General features: G+C 36.8%; 1 protein-coding gene and 1 pseudogene across 1 annotated transcript in view; one reads left to right on the forward strand and one right to left on the reverse strand.

Annotated features, from left to right (window-relative positions):
- Positions 1 to 1,713: 1,713 nt before the first annotated feature.
- LOC138026264 (inositol-trisphosphate 3-kinase A-like) overlaps positions 1,714 to 19,955 on the reverse strand; it is an 18,908-nt gene continuing 666 nt past the window's right edge. The window contains exons 1-9 of the mRNA XM_068873535.1: positions 19,512 to 19,955; positions 12,854 to 12,956; positions 11,779 to 11,919; positions 9,573 to 9,645; positions 8,347 to 8,395; positions 7,943 to 8,092; positions 6,619 to 6,720; positions 6,442 to 6,513; positions 1,714 to 4,975 (exon numbers count right to left, since the gene is read on the reverse strand). The exon at positions 19,512 to 19,955 is cut by the window's right edge and continues 666 nt beyond it. Of these exons, the coding sequence (XP_068729636.1) occupies positions 4,781 to 4,975; positions 6,442 to 6,513; positions 6,619 to 6,720; positions 7,943 to 8,092; positions 8,347 to 8,395; positions 9,573 to 9,645; positions 11,779 to 11,919; positions 12,854 to 12,956; positions 19,512 to 19,955 (1,329 nt within the window). The 3' untranslated portion in view covers positions 1,714 to 4,780. The remainder of the gene's footprint in view (positions 4,976 to 6,441; positions 6,514 to 6,618; positions 6,721 to 7,942; positions 8,093 to 8,346; positions 8,396 to 9,572; positions 9,646 to 11,778; positions 11,920 to 12,853; positions 12,957 to 19,511) is intronic.
- On the forward strand, positions 9,797 to 11,630 carry LOC138027414 (uncharacterized protein PFD1115c-like; annotated as a pseudogene).

The raw sequence follows: 19,955 nt of genomic DNA on the forward strand, positions 1-19,955 counted from the left end.
TGTCATTAAAGGGGCTATGTCATGCAAAATGGTGTAATTTCATGACACCCAAAATGCCCAAAAAGTAGAATGAAACATTGCAATAACCACTTAAAACCGTTGAATCACATTAAAAAAGAAATACAACAAAAGGAAAGAGAAGCATGGATGGATGCAAATGGACAAAATTGAAACATTTGGGTAATCGTGAAAAAGTTGGCCCTAACGTTTTTTAAGTTCATGGCAAATCGCTTGGATAAATGAGATTTTACTGCCCCATCAGTAAAATACGGTTGATGGAACGTGACCATACTAAAAAGGGCCATTCATGTTGCGTTAGTTATCTTCGTGTTATTTGTAGTCGGTCGTTCAAGGTCATAAAATCAATGGTCTGGTTGTAAATAAAATGAGGACATTGAGACTTTGTTCCTAGATCTCAGTTTATAACGTACATCTGTTAAGGCCTCATTCATAACTGTTAAAGAGCATGTGTAATACCTACCTGCTCATAGTAGAAGCTGTACAACTGGCTACTTTAATCAGTTAGCCGTCCAAGGTTCACTTGGCAGTTTGTCTTCTATAGCAAACCAACTAGCTGTTGGCATTTGTTAAAGTTTTTTCCCCTCCCTCCCTCCCTCCCTTTGGAGATGGGTTGGGTTTATCGCCTTGCCTTCATTAAAAATTGGGTCACTCCTGCGAGGTGTGGTTAAGTCTGCGCAGCGACTTCCCCCAAGCTTGTTGGCTCATTTGCCTTTGTAGATTGCTCGCTAACCAATACTCTTGTCCGATCCAGCACGTGCTGTTTACCAATCAGCTCGTAGTGCTGGGGAGATAAGTGAGGTTGTTCTATATCACGCAATCTGGAAGTCGCATAGGCTAACCAGTCGCAAGGCAGCGTTCCCCTCAAAAAACGCCGATACGTCTGTTGTCTCGTTCTATTGCGCCTTACGTTATGCGTTAAAAGCAAACTATGTTGATACCAAGGAACAGTGACATCAAAGGCAGTTTTTGCTCAGAATCATCTCAATAATTGTGATACGACGAAAACTTTATCAGTGCGGTAATTCCACATTGCCATTTTCAAGTTTTAATTAAACTTGTAATAAAGTAAAGATTTCTCCCTAAACACCCTAAAATAATGTGACATGGCCACTTAATTTAAAGTTGAGTTTAGCTGCTGTTTCAGCTATTCACAGTTAAGTCTGGTTTTCACCAACAACACAAGTGTAAGCACAAGCAGCATAAGTATACAAATTAGCAGTGTTTTGATCAATAGTACTTTTGGTGATAACAGTAGAAACTACCGGTAATGAACAAGCTAATTCATAGTGTATGTTGCTTGTGCGTGCGTCACTGATGAAAACCAGGCTTCAGCATCAAGTTGTGGTGGTGAGGTGGTCAGTGTGTCAGCTTTTCTTTTTGAAGGTAGTTGCTGCAAGCGAATACCTCTGCTATTCTTTGGTTACCACAGTTGAGAGACCACTTCCTGATATCTCTTATCCAGAACTGTTGATGTTGCATCAAACCCCTACTTCCTCAAATCCCATAAATTTGTGCATAATCATTGTTTTCAATTTCTCTTGAGACATGAAGATGTCCCAAGATTAATTTAAAACAATGCCTATGCATATTTTTGAAGGGCTAAACTGGGTGTATCATGGAAATATTTGAGAAAGTAGAGAATATGTTAATTTGCAAAACTGAGCAATTGCAGCAAATACATATCACAGTCACTTACAAAATCACAAAAAACTATCTTTAATGAACGATCAAGACCATTAACATGGCAGCAACCAAATAGAAGGAAAGTATTTACAGAGTTTTAACTAAGATGTATGCATTTTGTATGTTACTCAGAATGTACACATAATCCCATATTTTCCTAGCTTGTAGGAAATTGAAATTAATTATTATTGTTAAGAACAAAATTAATAGCTAATTCTATACTTCTTGCTAGACTCACTTCATTCAATACTACTACTCAAATGACCAAGACGATGAGATGAGTATAATTATTTTGGTTTTCTAACTTCTGAAATGTAAGCCCTTTCTTGCAAAATATTCATGCAGGCTTGGTGAACAAAATACACTTTATACTGTTCAAAATTAATAATGGTCTCAGCAAAGTATACAGTCAGGAACACCTAAAATATATTCAGGAATGATTACAACATTTTGACCAGTAAAATTCAGAAAACTCAATCCTCAAATATAAGCTTAACACTGTTGGCATTTGCTGTTGTTTAGCTTTCTCATACCAAAGAAGCTCTTTCCTTGCAACACATTATCACAGTGTACATGTACATTGAGGCCCATAAGCAATGATTGGAAGGATATATAGCTGCCATGTGTTCCCATCCAAAACTCTCCAACAACACCATTTATAATGTGCACAAATTTATGTGAAAGAACATCTCATGATGAAATGTGCACCATGATTCAAGTTGTGAGATATGAAATTATCGACTGAAAATCATGTCAATACAAAATAATATAGAAGACTGAAGAGTCTAGTCTCGCGGCCACTTCAAAAAATGGTTGGGAAGAAAACAGTTAGCAACATCTGCATGATATTAACAGAAAACTAAAATTGATAATGCAGGCATAAAGCCTTCACAGAGGGGGTGTACCATGATATGCACATGTCTTACAATAATTAAAGCAGCAGGCCAAAACGTAGTCCTTAAATATATGAACCTGTTCTTGTGCATGAAAAGGTTGAATCGTGTAATACTGAAATTTACTACCATGTTTCCCAATATCTAGGAAGTTTGCTTGAAGACTAAACTGTAAAATGGTCTTCTCTCACAAGCATTTTATCCAGTTACATGTATAAGCTACACTTCAGCAATGACCTCTCAGTTTTTACATCTTAAACAAAAGTGCTTTTGTCTGGCAATTTTTACACTTACTACCAAAATCACTAAACTGTTTTCACCCCGAAAAAATGATCGATCGGATTTAAAATTTAAAATCGCTCACATGATTATTAATTTTGGAGCGCCCCAATTTGTGACGCGTCATTCTTGATGTGAGCGAGACCATGGGAAAATAAAGAAACAGAATGCGGTATGAGAATGTGTACAAAGAACTTTCGGTTTGGAAATGATATGTGGACACTGATGGTTGAGTGGAGGGGGAGATGTTTCAACAGAGTTCTACCTGGGACATTTCAGAGATATAGGATTATAGTAAAAAATGAGTGGTCTTACAGTTTCACATATATGGAAGACGTTTCGTCCCGCCTTCGATGTTCCACAATGACCGATAAGAAAACCGATACTTCGGTATCGATTCCAGTGAACAATCTGTCGATACTATACTGGTATTTATAAACCATACAATTTTGCCTTAGAAATGCTAATCTTACGCTAATTAGGCCTAAAACAATATTTAGGCTTAACTGTTAGCATTTCTAATAGGTTTGGGCTTTTTTAACAGTTAAACTATAACCTCAGGCTGCATTTTACCCCCAGTCTGCAGTCTGCGTTTTACACTGACCGGTTTGTTTCTTTCATATTTTCCCATGGTCTCGCTCACATCAAGAATGAACGTCACAAATCAGGGCGCTCCAAATGGTCACGTGAGCAAGTCGAAATTCAAATGCGATCGATCATTTTTTTCGGGGTGCAAACAGTTTAGTGATTTCAGTAGTAGTGGTTTTGCACAGAACTTGTTCGCATGTCGACTCTGCCTCGTTCTTTGTGTTTATACATTGACCATCTACACTTATTTATACTTCCTCTGGTAGTTGTTTCCATCAACCTTTTGTAAAGCAACATAAATAAAACTATAGATTATTTACACATAGTTAAAGGGGCAATGCCAAAGCAGTTTTGCCATTTTTTGTCAAGACCGAGTTTAGCTTAAATGGCACCAAAACTCAAATATTTTTCATTCCTTATAATAATTATTATAAATCTCCCAATCCAAAGCAACCACATGTCACTATTGTTACCCAGATTTTCAAGCCACATAGAATTTGCAGAACTACCAGTAATTTTGATCCATGAAAACAGACTTCGACCTTGATGTGAGAGGCGGGCCTACTCTCAATTTTATGTCACAAACTGCTTTGCATACCATGCCTCTCTCATCATGGTCGGGGTCTGTTTTTATAACCTTGCACATCTTGCCCGTTAGATAAGGAGCAAATTTTTGAGGCAATAATGGCAAAACATGTTTGCTTTTGGTGGGGAGATTAATATTATAGACGAAAAATATTTGATGTTTAGGTGCACTTTAATGTTACAGCTTACTTAGCATTTCTAACCACCATGGGAGAAGGTATCTAATAAATTTTAACATAGTCATAAGGGAGTAACCCTATTACCCGTAAATTTACATGGTATTTTTTAAACCACCAAGAAAAAAAGGTTTGCAAACATTTTTTAAATTTCAACCAATTTCCACTCTTTCCATTCTTGGCTAAAGGCTTAGATATGGGTGACAAAAGATACCTTTGATGAAAAAAATAATAATTGCCATATATGGTATTATTATGACTCTTGGTAACACAATCCAAGCATTACCTTCTGGTCTGCATTGATGGAAAGGCATTTCTTTTAGTTTAAAGTAAAGCAAAAGTGTCATGACGATGCCCCTTTTAAATAAGGTTGAAAAAGGAAGGACTTTGAACAAAACTATCCCAGATGAAAAATCTACATTTTAAGTAATAATGGCACCTAATTTTGGAGAATTTTCAGTAATCTCCGTTGACTATTATTACCTAGAAAAATAAGCTTAAAGTAAGCGCCACGTGAACTACATACAAAAAAGTTGTAATAATTCCGAATCAAAATCATCTTTTAGCCCAAATATCCACCATGTTATCAAGACCCCATAAATATCCATCTTCATGATTGCCTTCTTGCCAAGGTGATCTGTGATTCAACCATTGGCCATCTTTAAGAGTTACTGTCTTTCCAAAATCTATCATCCACACACTCGCCCTGCCACAGGTGTCATGGACAAATAACAGTGAGCTACCTATGACCTGTAATACAAAGCGATTTTAGTCACAATTATTGTTAATTTGCCGAAGGCAAGGTGAATTAAAACTGAGACAAAGTTGAGGTTTTTATTCACCGATATTTACCAAGCCTGAGGTGAATAATTAACAATTATTCTTTGAAATCGAGGTGAATAGTGGTAGAATATTTACCGAGTCGCAAAGCGGTGAGGTAAATATTCTGCCACTTTTCAACAAGATTGAAAAGAATAATTGTTTTAGTATATACTCACGAAGTGATCTCAACAACAATTGCAGAAAAAACCATCCAAATTCGATTTACCGGTAAGTGGCATCTCAATTCATGCGTGGAAAACACGCAAGTGGCACAAAGCATATGCGAAAGTGTTTACAGAAGCTTCAAACATGGCAAATCCAAATAACCTTCGTTAAAATCCTCGTCACAAACAGCAAAATGGTCATTTAGCACCGTTTAAATCAGCAATCTAAATCGAAAGTCTACTTGTTATAACATTTTCACCGTTCGATCAAAGTTTTTGAGGTTCATTTGAAATGGAAATTGAAAGTGCCTGCAGTTGGTAAGGGATCCACATGAAATGGTGGCTCTAATTGAGGTGAGCATTAGTTTGTTGTAAAATGACCCTTCTTGTTTCCTTGCAACCATGTGGAACTTTCTTAAACATTTTTTTAATTTCTCGATTTCACTAAGAAATTCATTTTGGTGGGCGACCAGCCCTACAGAGAGAATTAATCCGACTGAAACAAATTGTTGGCGTGAAGATTGTTTAATTTTCAGCAATAATTATCTGGAAAAACGAAGTCACACACTGGTTGGCAAAAGTATGAACTCTTCTCTTACCTTTGAAAACTTTCAGGCCAAATTTTGTGGCCTTCTTTGTCTTCTGTAGCACAGCATCTTCTTGTATTCTCAATATTTCCGATTCATAAATGCTGGCGAGTTTACGCCGGCCATTTTGTTTTGTTTGGATCAAGCATTATTCACTCCGTAGGGAGTGAATAATGCTCAATTACTCCGAGATAGCGAACCAATCAGATTGCTTGAAACACCAAGATCACTGAGTGAGTACATACTAATAATAATTATTGTTTTAGTATAATGAAAAATATGCATTTTCTTTAAAATAATAATTTTTTTGTCTGTCACCTCGACAAAACGGCTTGTGGCCATTTTGAAAAAAAAACACTTGCATAATTATCACCTCAAGTGCAACCAATCAGCGCAGAGAATTCTCAATAATAACCTATTTAATTATACTAAACATGTAATAGCTGAAGATGCCTTGGAGGTAGTCTACAAGCAGTCTCTTCATGGTTGGGGATCTCCATTTTCCCCTGTTTTAACTCACCCTGCCAAAACAGTCCACTTGCAAGCTACTTAAGAATGTTATTTCCTTGCATTACATGTAGCTTCATTTGCACAGAACAATAAGATTATTAAAACATGGTAAATAAGTTTGTTTGGCTCTAACCTCATGAGAACGAAAAAACGGGGAAGACTCCAGAGTTGCTCTGATAGCTTTGAGTCTTCTAAGATACTTTTTCTGTGAAAAAGAAAATGGAAAAGGAAATGAAAAAAAAAAAACCTCATTTATATGGTAAGGAATGCTGTTATTCAGAAAAAAAGGAGAAAAGGTTTGACTACTCACTCTTATTTGATCATCATTGCCAATGAATTCTGTAAAAACATTGTCAACATCCTCTTTAGTTCTTGTTTTCTTGAAATCTTTGTTTGGTTTATGATCACCTGTCTGTAAGTAAAATGGCAAATCAGTGTTTACAAATTTTAATTCATGGACCAAATTGACTCCATGTAACTCAATGTTGTACCCAATTCAGATCTCTTGGGGTTAAGATTCTTAGCATATTGAGTTTGCACTATAATGTAGCATTCAAATTTAACCCATATGAAAAGGTCTGGAACAAAACGTTTCATTCCCCAAGGGTTAGAATTGGGTATGACATGAGTTAGCAAATTTGGTCCATTACACATTCAAAATATCAACAGCAGATTTATGTTCTCGATGATATTCATCACACCCAAATCACCTGGAACTTTTCCCTTTTCTGACTCAGAGTTACATTTATAAACTTCTCTCTGTCTAATGTCAGACAATCTTCTTAACTCATTAATGGCTGATGGTTTGGGAGTAATTTAAGGGTTAAGAAATTCTATGTTCACTGAAAAACTACCTTAATTAAGGAAGGACGACGAAGGCAGCTACAAGAATGTCACATAACAATAGGTTTAATTAGCAAAAACAATAGTTCTGAATGCCCTGCACATGCGTTTTACATTGATACATTTCTTTGCCGTTCTCGTCTAAACAACCACGTGAAAGAAATGATCAAATTTAAGGTCGTGTGGAGGATGAGAGCACCAGACAATCAATTTTCACTCTATATATTATTTTGCACCGTTCTCAACAATAATTATTTTAAAGTCAATCTTGAAAAGCAAAAATAAGCAAAAGAAACTTTCATCAAAATGTTGAAAACGTCATACCAAAGTTGACACTAATCCTGGATTAAGTCAATCAGCTTTCGAACAACCGGCCCTGGATTCCAGGTACTGTTTCTACCAGGTGCAGAGGGTTTCTAGGGATGCAGAGCTGGCACAGTTGTGAGAGCACTCACCTCCCACCAATGTGGCCTGGGTTCAATTCCCAGACTTGACATCATACGTAGGTTGAGTTTGCTGGTACTCTACTCTGCACCAAGAAGTGTTCCTCAGGGTACTCTGGTTTTACCCTCTCCTCAAAACCAACATTTGACTTGTCTTGATTTACATTAATTGTTGATTTCATTTTACAGTGTTCTCAATTAGTGCTCCAGCGCTAGAACGACTATACACTTGAATAATTTAAAGTTCCTTTCCTTTCCTTTCCTTTCTGAATATAAATGTAACTAAATAATGATATTAGTAACCTGTCGCCTCTCAAGAAGACATATGTGTATATGTGAATTTCTAACCTTTATCCCCTCAATTCTGAAGCCAAGACTAGCTGTAGAACTCAGCTGTTCTCTCCATCGCATGTACCGAGGTTTTGTTACTCCTTCTTCTCTTTTTTCCTCCTCAGTGGGTTCATTTGGATCTACTTCTACCATCTTTTGAAACAAATCCTGGGAGAAAAATATGTCGTGTAAGTAAGAATAAAAACCAGGTAAAATAAATGTACTGGAAATAAATTCTGTTTCTGCCACCTGCCCATGGAAGCCCAAAAACGGTAAAAAAGTCTGAATAAGGTCTTGAATTTGCTGGTATAGACAGTAAATTAAAGGAAATCAATTTTTGTTTATTGTCTTCCCATCAGCTGTCTTTATAAGGTACAGGCAAGAGAATTTAAACAATTTCAAGGACATTATTGTCAACTCACTTTCCTGGGTTTTGAATTAGCCTTTGCAAGTTCATCCTCCAAATATGTTCTAATATAGAAAAAAAAAAAACACAAATTATATTAATTTTATTCCATTATGCTATTGCCAGACACCTTGTATATGTATCTTAAGCCTGGTTTTAACTAGCACTGCAAGCACAGGTACATGCATATGTAGCTTATGCTGGGTGAAAACATGCAAATGCTCAGACCCACGGAATATGGGTCGACTGCTTTAATTGGCGAGACACAGCAAGACATACCATTTCCTTCTGCTATGCTGTGTTTTGTTTTCACACAGTGTAAGGCGAACACAAGCACAAGAAAAGGACAAATTATGACCTTTGTGCTTGCTCTTGCAGTCCTGTTTATGCTTGCGTCAAGGCCATTTTCACAGAGAAAATGCAAACGATAACTGTACAGTTGTGCTTGCGCTCGTGCTTACGCATTATCTTTCGTTTCTTGTGAAAACCAGCATTACTAGAATTAGTGAAGAAATTTACTAATTATTAGTAAATCTCTTCGCTATTCTCCTCTTGAAAATGATGTGATATGACCAAATTTGAAGTTATCATCATCATCATCATCATCATCATCGTCGCCATCATATCTTTGTTTACCCTTGGTGTGGCTGTGCTTGGTGTCGCTACTCACAGTCAGCATCTCTGAGCGTTTACCCTTCCAAGGTTCCATGATATAGCAAAACACTGGGAAATCCATGCCCTGCTCTTTAAGAAAAGTGTGTGGACTCTTTAACATCCCACAGGGTTATGAACATTGTAGGGTTGTGAGATGGGGCTTACAGTTTACTGTCCTTAAATCCAAGAAGACAAGAGAGTCTAACAATTTGCAGATGTCATTACAAAGGCAGAACTTCCTCCTCTGTTATTTGACCTATTGACTCCTAGGAGTGAGACTTAAATAATAGATTTTACACTGTCTAACGCAAAACGATTTTACTCGTCAATGAGGGACGGTTCAGGAGTTAAAGATCAGATAATCTCCGACGTTCTGCTTTTGAGACTCCAATGTCCTAACAGACGAAGAAGACCATTTAGCTTCTTGGACAGCATCACTAGAGACCTGAACATCCAGTTAGAAGATTTGCCTGCCCTCATGAATGACAGAGAAGACTGACTGATTGACTGACTAACTAACTAACTAACTAACTAACTAACTAACTAACTCAGGAGTCAATGGGTTAAAACACATTTGATTTTTCATACCTTGTCCCCATCTTACAATCCATAACAGATGGGATTTCAAATTCTTGAAGTAGATCCTGCATTTCAAGATAACCTGAAACATTCATGTCAAGGAAAGACAAGGAAACATCTCTTTCGTGGATGTTACAAAAGTGATTATTTCAAAGCACGAGATGGTAACAAACTCCTTCAACATGATTTAAATTTCTGTACATTTCTAATGTCAATGTCAAAACATACAAAAAATGGTCAATCCACAGACCGAATGTGGAATCTGTCGAACAGAAAAGAGATATAACTCTGGATCCCTCTTACCAAGACATTCAAGCAGTTCATCTGAGCAAAAAGTTAAACTTTTTTTTTTTTCATTTTAAACAATGTTCTGATACATGCACATGGGAGGCTGAGAAAATTTCTTTATAGAACAATACTCCTTCGGTTGACCTCATTGCCAGATGAATACAAAGTATTATATTAATCAAGCAGTGATCTTCGTGTATTGTCAATAAAATTTTCATTGATTTGTGTAAATCACCACAATGAATAACCACAACATTCTAAAAATAAATTCATGTATTTTTTCCTTGAATCAGTTATTTTGTGAGTGAATCAATCACATCTGAATAGTTTTGTTGAATGAATAACTAATAATATTAAGCCATACCCTATGGAGGGAATTTTCAGAGACTTCTCATCCAGACTCATTTGATTTTGTGCCATATGCGAGTCAACATGCGAGTCATGAGAGTCAACATGTGAGCCATGTAAGTCCACATGTGAGCCATGTAAGTCAACATGTGAGCCATGAGAGTCAACATGTGAGCCATGTAAGTCAACATTTGAGTCATGAGAGTCAACATGTGAGCCATGAGAGTCAACATGTGAGCCATGTAAGTCAACATGTGAGCCATGAGAGTCAACATGTGAGCCACGTAAGTCAACATGTGAGCCATGAGAGTCAACATGTGAGCCATGTAAGTCAACATGTGAGCCATGTAAGTCAACATGTGAGCCATGTAAGTCAACATGTGAGCCATGAGAGTCAACATGTGAGCCATGTAAGTCAACATTCGAGTCATGAGAGTCAACATGTGAGCCATGAGAGTCAACATGTGAGCCACGTAAGTCAACATGTGAGCCATGTAAGTCAACATGTGAGCCATGTAAGTCAACATGTGAGCCATGAGAGTCAACATGTGAGCCATGTAAGTCAACATGTGAGCCATGAGAGTCAACATGTGAGCCATGTAAGTCAACATTCGAGTCATGAGAGTCAACATGTGAGCCATGAGAGTCAACATGTGAGCCATGTAAGTCAACATGTGAGCCATGTAAGTCAACATGTGAGCCATGTAAGTCAACATGTGAGCCATGAGAGTCAACATGTGAGCCATGTAAGTCAACATGTGAGCCATGAGAGTCAACATGTGAGCCATGTAAGTCAACATTCGAGTCATGAGAGTCAACATGTGAGCCATGAGAGTCAACATGTGAGCCATGTAAGTCAACATGTGAGCCATGTAAGTCAACATGTGGGCCATGTAAGTCAACATGTGAGCCATCAGAGTCAACATGTGAGCCATCAGAGTCAACATGTGAGTCATGAGAGTCAACATGTGAGCCATGTAAGTCAACATGTGAGCCATGTAAGTCAACATGTGAGCCATGAGAGTCAACATGTGAGCCATGAGAGTCAACATGTGAGCCATGTAAGTCAACATGTGAGCCTTTTAAGTCAACATGCGAGTCATGAGAGTCAACATGTGAGCCATGTAAGTCAACATGTGAGCCATGTAAGTCAACATGTGAGCTATGTAAGTCAACATGTGAGCCATGTAAGTCAACATGTGAGTCCTTGTGCAAGTCAACATGCAAGCTACACAGTCCTTAAAAGCTTTTTTTTAATGGGTACTTAAGACTTAAATATTTAATGTTTATCAGCACTACTTGAAATGGGTGCTTAAACCTAAATGCAAGTCAACACGCGAGCGATGTGAGTCACCATGCGTGACTCACATGGCTTGCTGGCTCACAGTTTGTCAAGACCAATTCCTTTTGCTGACCAAAAGACAAAATTAAGGTCTAATTTCCTTAACACCATTAACATAATACTGTGCAAGTCCCATGACTATCAATTCACCAAGCCTTAATATTAATCGTAATTCAAGAAAACAAAATTAAAAATGACAATGATGCCGCCCTCAATGGTGAGGAATGTAAAGGATACGTTCACCACCTTTATTAACCTCTCCTCGGTACTCTGGGATGTATGGCCTCAGAATATCCTTCATGAGCTTTGCTAAACATTCCCTCTCTTTCTCTGTTGATTTCTTGAGGATCATTCCATTTTCACCTGGTTTAAAGCAACCTGCGAAGGAGGATTAAAACAAAATATTTCCAGTATACCTGGTTGCTTTTTTATAATGTGTGCACTCCTGGGAGTGAGAAGTAACAGATTTTCCTCTGTCTAACGCCAGGACGATTGCACTCTTCAAGGGGGGGCATTCTACAACGTAGGGCGTCCTAGGTCACCTGAGGTGAATGGGATAACCAGTCAGCACCCCCCCCCCCCCCCCCCTACTAACCCATTGACTCCTGGGGGTGAAACTTAAAAAGAAAAAGATTTTACTTGTCAACTGGGAGGCATCCTGAAAGGGTTAAAGTCACAGATCAAAACACTTTCCAAACGGCAGTGGCTATTCACACGGGACCGGTACAGCAACCTATATTTGCTATATTCATACAGGAGTCTTCTTAGAATAACTATGAATGACATGGCCATGCAGTTATTGAAAGCTACCTGTTTTAAAATGGGTGCTTAGACTTAAATATACTGTTTATCAGTGCTATTTTAAATCATTGATGCTTAGACTTAAATGTGTGAAACACAAGGCGGGGTCAAATGGCCAGTGACATCGAATGAAGGAGGTATTTCGTAAAAATTTAACACTCATCAATGCTGCTGTTTGATAGCTGAACCATATATAAAAGAATTAAAGAACAGGTTAAGACTTTCCGAATGTTATTGAACCTGTAATAATCATTCTTAAGATCATAGTAATGACACAAAAAATCTTGCACACACTGAAAGCAGCTTGATATCAGGATCACAAGCCTTTTCCCACCCCAGGGAGGTGCAGGTCCCGGTAAAAGTTGTTCCTCCACCAAACTTTTCAAATTTACACTCATCGCTGCAATCACAGTTGTAGTCATCATTGTTGTTGAAGTTTTTGTCATCGTTGTTGTAGTTATAGAAAATTTGTAAGGCAAGAAATAAAAAGACATATTGAATACAAACTAACCTTGATGTCCAGCCAACTGTACCCAAGGATATTTCTTTTTGAAATTCTGTACAAATGGAGACCAGTGGATCATACCTCTAATCTTCTTCCAGCGTGAATTGGTCTGGGAGAAACATCACAACCAAGAACATCAAAATGTGTCAAAATGTTATTGCCAACGAGTCAGGCCTTCTGAAGACAGAAGGCCTGGCGAGGCGGCAGCTTATAGAGCCGCGAGAAGATTTTTAGGCGGACGAAATCTCAGAAGTGCTTCAAATTTGAGTGTAATGTAGACCAAAAGCTGTAATGTAGACCAAAGCGATGAAATGTTGACCGTAGCGATAACCAATGAGAGTGCCGCACGAGTACGCCGTGTGATGTTTGCAGCCGCCAGGCGCCAGATCACGCAAGCTTGGCTCGTTGGCACTTTAGCGACAGCTATAACTAGTTTACCTGTATATATTTAAATGACAATATTATGCTTGGACAATGGGAATACAATATTAAGATACACATACTGTATTTATGCTGTGAATTATTAACTTCTGACTCCAAGCATTCTTTTTTGTCTCTCCTACTTAATAAGTATTCTGGCAGTAATGTAGCATACATTTGTACTGTGAGATTCACAGTATGTTACACTTTAATTTTAAGGATTTCCCAAAGGGAGAGAAGATTTCCAAATAGGGAAAAAAACAAAAAAGAAATTGAAAACAAATTTAGTGTGTTTGCCTAGCTAATGTTGGTCTAAAAAAATTACAAACTCCAGTGTTGCTACATGTACAGTGTATGTATATAGCTGGAAAGCCATATTTACTCATATTTAAGTTTTTAAATGTGATGTGCTCCAAGCAGAACCTCTAAAGTGACTCTTGTGTAATTTTTTTAAAAACCTATTTTGTATAATAATTCTAGTCTAACTTTCCCCTAAGTCATCCACACTGAAGCTCTGGAACAAAATGTCACACGACCTGTACACCAAAAAAGTGCATTGGGATAACCAGAAAATAAACCAAGTCATTGATGAATTTTCTACCACTAGCCCTGCAAGACAAACAGGGGGTAAAAAGGTTTTATTGTTAAGCTATCAAAATTGTAATTTTCTCAGCATCTCTATACAACATTAATAATATTTTAAGATTTGAAATTATCCTACCAGTACCTGTGAAAAACATCCATCCTTTTTTTTTTAAACTTACCCATGCAAGTTAACATGTTCCTTTATGTACATCAAGAAAAAAAATTAATACTATTAATTAAAATGAAACAATGCCACTTCTTGCAATTAGCAATGGGTGACTTTTTGTTGAGCCACACTTATAAAAAATCATTTCCAGCTAGATAAAAAAGAAATATTAATATTTTATTAGTTTTTTTTTGTGATGATACTGTATATGTAATGCATTATTTTGTTTGACTATTCACTAAACAAAAAACAGAATTTATCTGTTGCTGATCATCCAAAATTCAATCTCTGCAAATCTAATTTAAAATAGTGGTTGAAATTTGCTGAAAAAAAAGTTGCCAGGGAAATGTACCCCAGATTTTCCAGTATAACATGAAATCCTATTAGCAGCAAGGAGATTATAATACAAAACTCATTTTTTTCAAAGGTTATTGTTTAGAAAACAGCAGGTGTCACATTTCTTGAATTTTAAAAAATTATGTTCTCAAACAGCAAAATCCCTTGCATTTGAAAATTATGTTCCATGGGATTCTCATTTTGGTTAAATTACTTCTATGTTAAAAGGACTGAAATTAATATTATTTTAAATACTCTGATTGACAATGGTAATGGTGAAGAAAATGGAGGTCTTTCTTCTGGCTTAGAAGTTCAGCAGAATATTAAGAATCAAACATAATCCATGTGTTTAAAAATTTAACCTGCTATACTTCTTACACAGCCAAAACAGTTTCACTTTGGGATTTTATTTACACATACCGTAATACAACATGAAAAACCAAAGAAGAAAAACCTCATTTTTTTCCCTCTTTTCGATTTTCAAAGGTAATATTGCTTAACAGTAATAGTATTGCCAGAAAGGAGCAGGTAATTCTAGTACAAACCTTTCAATAATCTGGACAGTCATAGCTGACCCAAATGAAAATATTTCAACGTTTCGACATTGCTCATCAAATGAATAGCACACACTAACAGGAAAAAATACCATTCAGCTGTGGTGTCGCAAGAAAACAATAATTTTTATATATCCAGGCTAAAAAATTACTATTTCCTGTGTAGCAAATACTGGGCAATCAACAAAGCCTTCTGTTATAAAGTGAGGTGTACCCAAAATAACTTCCATTTCTTGGCTTCCAACTGATTGACCAATATACCTTATTGTATTGCCTACAGTACATTTATATGATAAGCCATTCAAATAGTTATTTTTTATGTTTAGTTAACATGTTCAATATAACAACTGGAGACAACTGGAGGAAAAATCAACTGGAGAAAAAATGTTGTAAACGTTTAAGTAATGATCCGTGTAAGGTGGATAGCAATTTCCTTTGTTGTGCGGCAACGGGGCTTTCCCCACATAGGAATGTTATCATTTTTACACAGAGAATGCATAAACCTACAGGAAAGCCGTTAATGCAATAAAATTCATTTACAGCCCACTTTGAAAGGGTGTTTTTTTGTGTTAAAAGATTTTGACCAATCACAAGAGTTGAAAACAAAAGCCAAGAAACGTTTACAATTTTACATGTTCCCCACATACGATTTCTGTGGAATTCATTTAAACTGAGCCCAGATTAAAGATGGAAGATGGTTGGAAAGTAAGGATGAATATAATACTGCTTTTATGAAGTTTTGTTAACTTTTGCTGTTTAAGCCAATCATAAGTAAGTACAGACAATAGAAAATATATCACCTTTTTGCATACCAATTGAATTCCAACATGTTCGTTGCCGTTGTTGCTATCGTTCTTATCTGGACCGTTTCTTAATAGTGGTTATGGGGGGTTTCCCCTGGCCGTGGGAGGAATGGGAAGGAAACATGGCGGACATCGTTTCGAGAGATGAGTTGGCAAAATCAAGCTGGATTGCTTTAACAAATGGTATATTTTCGAAGCGATAACATGTGCCAGATATCTTCACAGGATTAGTGGGAGGGGGAAAAGCAATATTTTCCCATAAACACAATGTAATTTCACCTTTGAACAGACGAATATTTGTTGGATAATTTCGGTAAATATTTCAGTGAAACAGCCGGTAACATTTACTTGAACAGCCGGTAAAAATAACCGGTTACCGGCTCTTAACAAGAACCCTGTTCGGGAGTATCATTTTGTAACCTTTTCATTTATTCAGAAATGAAGGTACATGTGTATCACACTATAAGTATTTTTGTTATCTTGTTGCTAATAATTTGATTAAAAACAATTATGGAATGCATGTGTTATAATGCATTATCAGTTTTATGAAATAACAGTAGCCTTTCTCGCTGCGTAGCCAAACACCTCGACTCCCCAAAATGTACAGCATGGGGTATTTCTGGATGGACACCCGTCCAAGTAACAGGACTTGACTTCCCTTGGGCAAGCCATAACACTATCACATGAGATCCAGGGTATTTGTGCCTGAACAAGGTGGTGTCCAAACACTGAAATCAAATAGCATCCCCATCGATACCCCAGGGACATCCCACAAAACTGACACAATTTAAGAAACGGTCCAGATAAGAACGACAGCAACAACGGCAACGAACATGTTGGAATTCAATTGGTATGCAAAAAGGTGATAACTTTTCTATTGTCTGTACTTAGTTCTGATTGGCTTAAACAGCAAAAGTTAACAAAACTTCATAAAAGCAGTATTATATTCATCCTTACTTTCCAACCATCTTCCATCTTTCATCTGGTCTCAGTTTAAATGAATTCCACAGAAATTGTATGTGGGGAACATGTAAAATTGTAAATGTTTCTTGGCTTTTGTTTTCAACTCTTGTGATTGGTCAAAATCTTTTAACACAAAAAAACACCCTTTCAAAGTGGGCTGTAAATGAATTTTATTGCGTTAACGGCTTTCCTGTAGGTTTATGCATTCTCTGTGTAAAAATGATAACATTCCTATGTGGGGAAAGCCCCGTTGCCGCATAACAAAGGAAATTGCTATCCACCTTACACGGATCATTACTTAATAGAATGCATTCTCCTAAAACAGTTATATTTCCCAGTTCTCTGGGACCATAGCAAATATTGAACACAGAGTAACACACTGCCACATTGACTCTAGACTTTTTTAATTATAAAAATAAGCATTCAATCAGATCTGAACAAAAATCTCCATAATAAATAAAAATAACAGAATTTGAAGACTGACATGAATAGCATTTAAAATCAATATTACTTTGATGTACATGCATAAACTTCTTTTTCACAGACCTTCTAACTTTCAGGCCTTGCATTTGAGTATCATATCTACTTCAAAAACAAAACTAATACACCATGTATCTAATAGACTACTGCCAAATATGAATTTTCTTCAAATAGTATGACTATAAACTGAACTGGAAACCCCAAGTTAAAGCACTGCACACTAAGTTTGGAGGAAAGCTAAAATTCCTGAAAAAGTTTAAAGCCCTTCCCTCAAGTGTCTTGGAAGAAATTATATTTCAAAGGGATTGTACCAAGCATCACTTACTGCATCGCTATTTGGGGATCTTGCTCACCATCTACATTTTATACTTTGGAACATTTGCACCTGAAAGCAGCCAAACTAGTCCACAAACTCCCTACCGAAACTCCTGACACTGACGTTCTTGACCTTGTAAAATGGAAACCACTAGTCTATATTTATAAGCGTAGGCTCGCTTCTATAATGTACCAGGTCTATCATAATAGTGTACCTGATCAATCATAAATTATTCACAGCCCTATAGCTATTCGAAACATGCAAGACTAATACTAATTATAACCTAAGGCGTATTAATCGCTTCTTGCATGTACGGTATAGTAGCAACATTGGCAGAAGTAGTGTAAGGTATAGAGGGCCCATTGTTTGGAATTTAATTCCTGAAGCCATCAAGGACGCTTCCTCCTATCAACTTTTTAAACAAAAACTTAGACAGGCCTCAAAGATACTGGACCAAATTCAATTCGGAAAAGAGGCCTGTCTGATAACATCAAAACGATCAGATTTTTTATATTTTTAGGTTTTAAATTTTAGAAGTTTTTATTATTTCCATTTGAGGTTTTATAAATATAGATTTTAATTAAGTTGTTGGCAGGTCCACACCAGCCTTCAGGTTGCCTCAAACTGACCTGCCTTTTAAACAAATAGTATACGTATGTATGTATGTATGCATACTATTACTTCAATATATTTGTGACTACTACAATGATCCGAACTGGATAACAAGCATTTTAGAAGTCATCAAGTTATCTTCAGGGAAAGCTAGAAACTTTTGGCAAAGTTGAGATGTTGTCTGAAAGTCTAACGTCATCAGGAACCAAAAATATCACCTTTCAGACTGGCAGGTATTTCTCTATTTTTTTGGAAGTACGCTTTCCAAATTAAACGTACCTTAGAATAAAAGCCCCTAAATTCAGAGTTCAATGGCATTAATAAAGATAACTATTTTCTTCCATACTGTTTTGTCTGTGTCTACTGGGTGGGAAGCTTGCAGTGCCATATACATGTAGCTAGGAAACATCGACTTTGAATGAGATCTCTTTTATCAGTAAGATGCCTGTTATGTGTGTAGACCTTAACTCTAAGTTGTCTCAGTAACAAATCAAATCAGTTATTTTTGATATAATGGTACATGTTAAGTTTACAAAATAATTTTTTCTCTTTCAGCCTATACTATTACCTGGCAGAAGGTTCTTGCAAACATCTCCAGCAGTTATAAATGTATTATTATTTTTTTTAATTAAGAAATTAAAGAAAACTATATTGGTCACTGTATTTGATTTCCAGACGTAAAGTATGTTTACCTATGTTAGAAATGAACAATAAATTTGATTTCATACCATTTAAAGCGTATTATTACAAATTTGAACGTCTTCTCAAAAAATAAATTTTAAACAAGGCAAAATTATAACTGGTACAACCTTGTCACAACCTTGAGAAAAAAGATCTTCCTCCCAGATGGTGGATTTGACATCTCTTGAAGTCAGATCGCCGTTTCATTGTGTCAATTAGGGTAATATTTCGCTTTTTGACGTCACGTAGGAAGATAATATTTCTTAACTATTCTCGAACCCCAAACATAACTAGGCTATTGTTGGTTTCATCTTATCGATATCGTAAAAAAAGCAGGAAATGTTCTAAGCAGCTAGCCAAAAATGGCATCTATGCACAGCTGACAATCAAATGTGTAAATACGAGACTACGAACACTTAGGCCTAATGAGACCCAATTCGAGAAACGTTGTTGAAATAAACACGATTCATTTTAAACAACAACATTGAAAGGGCTTCGAGTTCTCGTTGCAAAAGCAAATAAACATTAAATTCCACTAAATAAACGCTAAAATCGTCTTGAAGAAACTTGAGATGAACCAAATCAAAATAGATGAACCAAATTAAAATAAAGTCCAACTAAACAAACGAAAACAATTTGGCGGGCTGACTTTCACCACAATTCAAAGTTAAAAGGGCAACAAGTTAGCGAATCAACTTCAACTGCAATGTTAGCTCACTAAATACACAGTTACGGCTTGTACTCTTACCTTTTCTGACTTCTCCTCCACCGTTGGTTTTATTTCATCCTCTGAAGGTTCATCATCCGTCAGAATTTCGTTCTCCGAACAGGAACACAAGCTTGATAAGGAGCATGACTCACTCGAATCTTTCAACATGGCCGCCGAAAGTTCACCGTTTGCACTGTTGGTAAGATCATCACACTCCTCTAAAGGTAACTCCGCCATAGCAGGCGTTATCACAACTACCGGGTTAGGATTTAGCCTTTCGCAATCTTCTGAGCATAATGTATTCCCATTGTCATTCACATTATCTCTCCAAGTCAACGGTGTAACGCCAAAATTATAACTAACGTCGACATGATTTTCCCCGCTGTGCACCAAATTGGAGTTCGCGCAGCTGAGTAAACCAGTCCCCAATTCGACCTTCTCCTCTTTGGTTGTCGTTTTGGACAACCAGGCGACTTCTACGCT

Source organism: Montipora capricornis, chromosome 12 (assembly GCF_036669925.1).
Source record: "Montipora capricornis isolate CH-2021 chromosome 12, ASM3666992v2, whole genome shotgun sequence".
NCBI lineage: Eukaryota > Metazoa > Cnidaria > Anthozoa > Scleractinia > Acroporidae > Montipora > Montipora capricornis.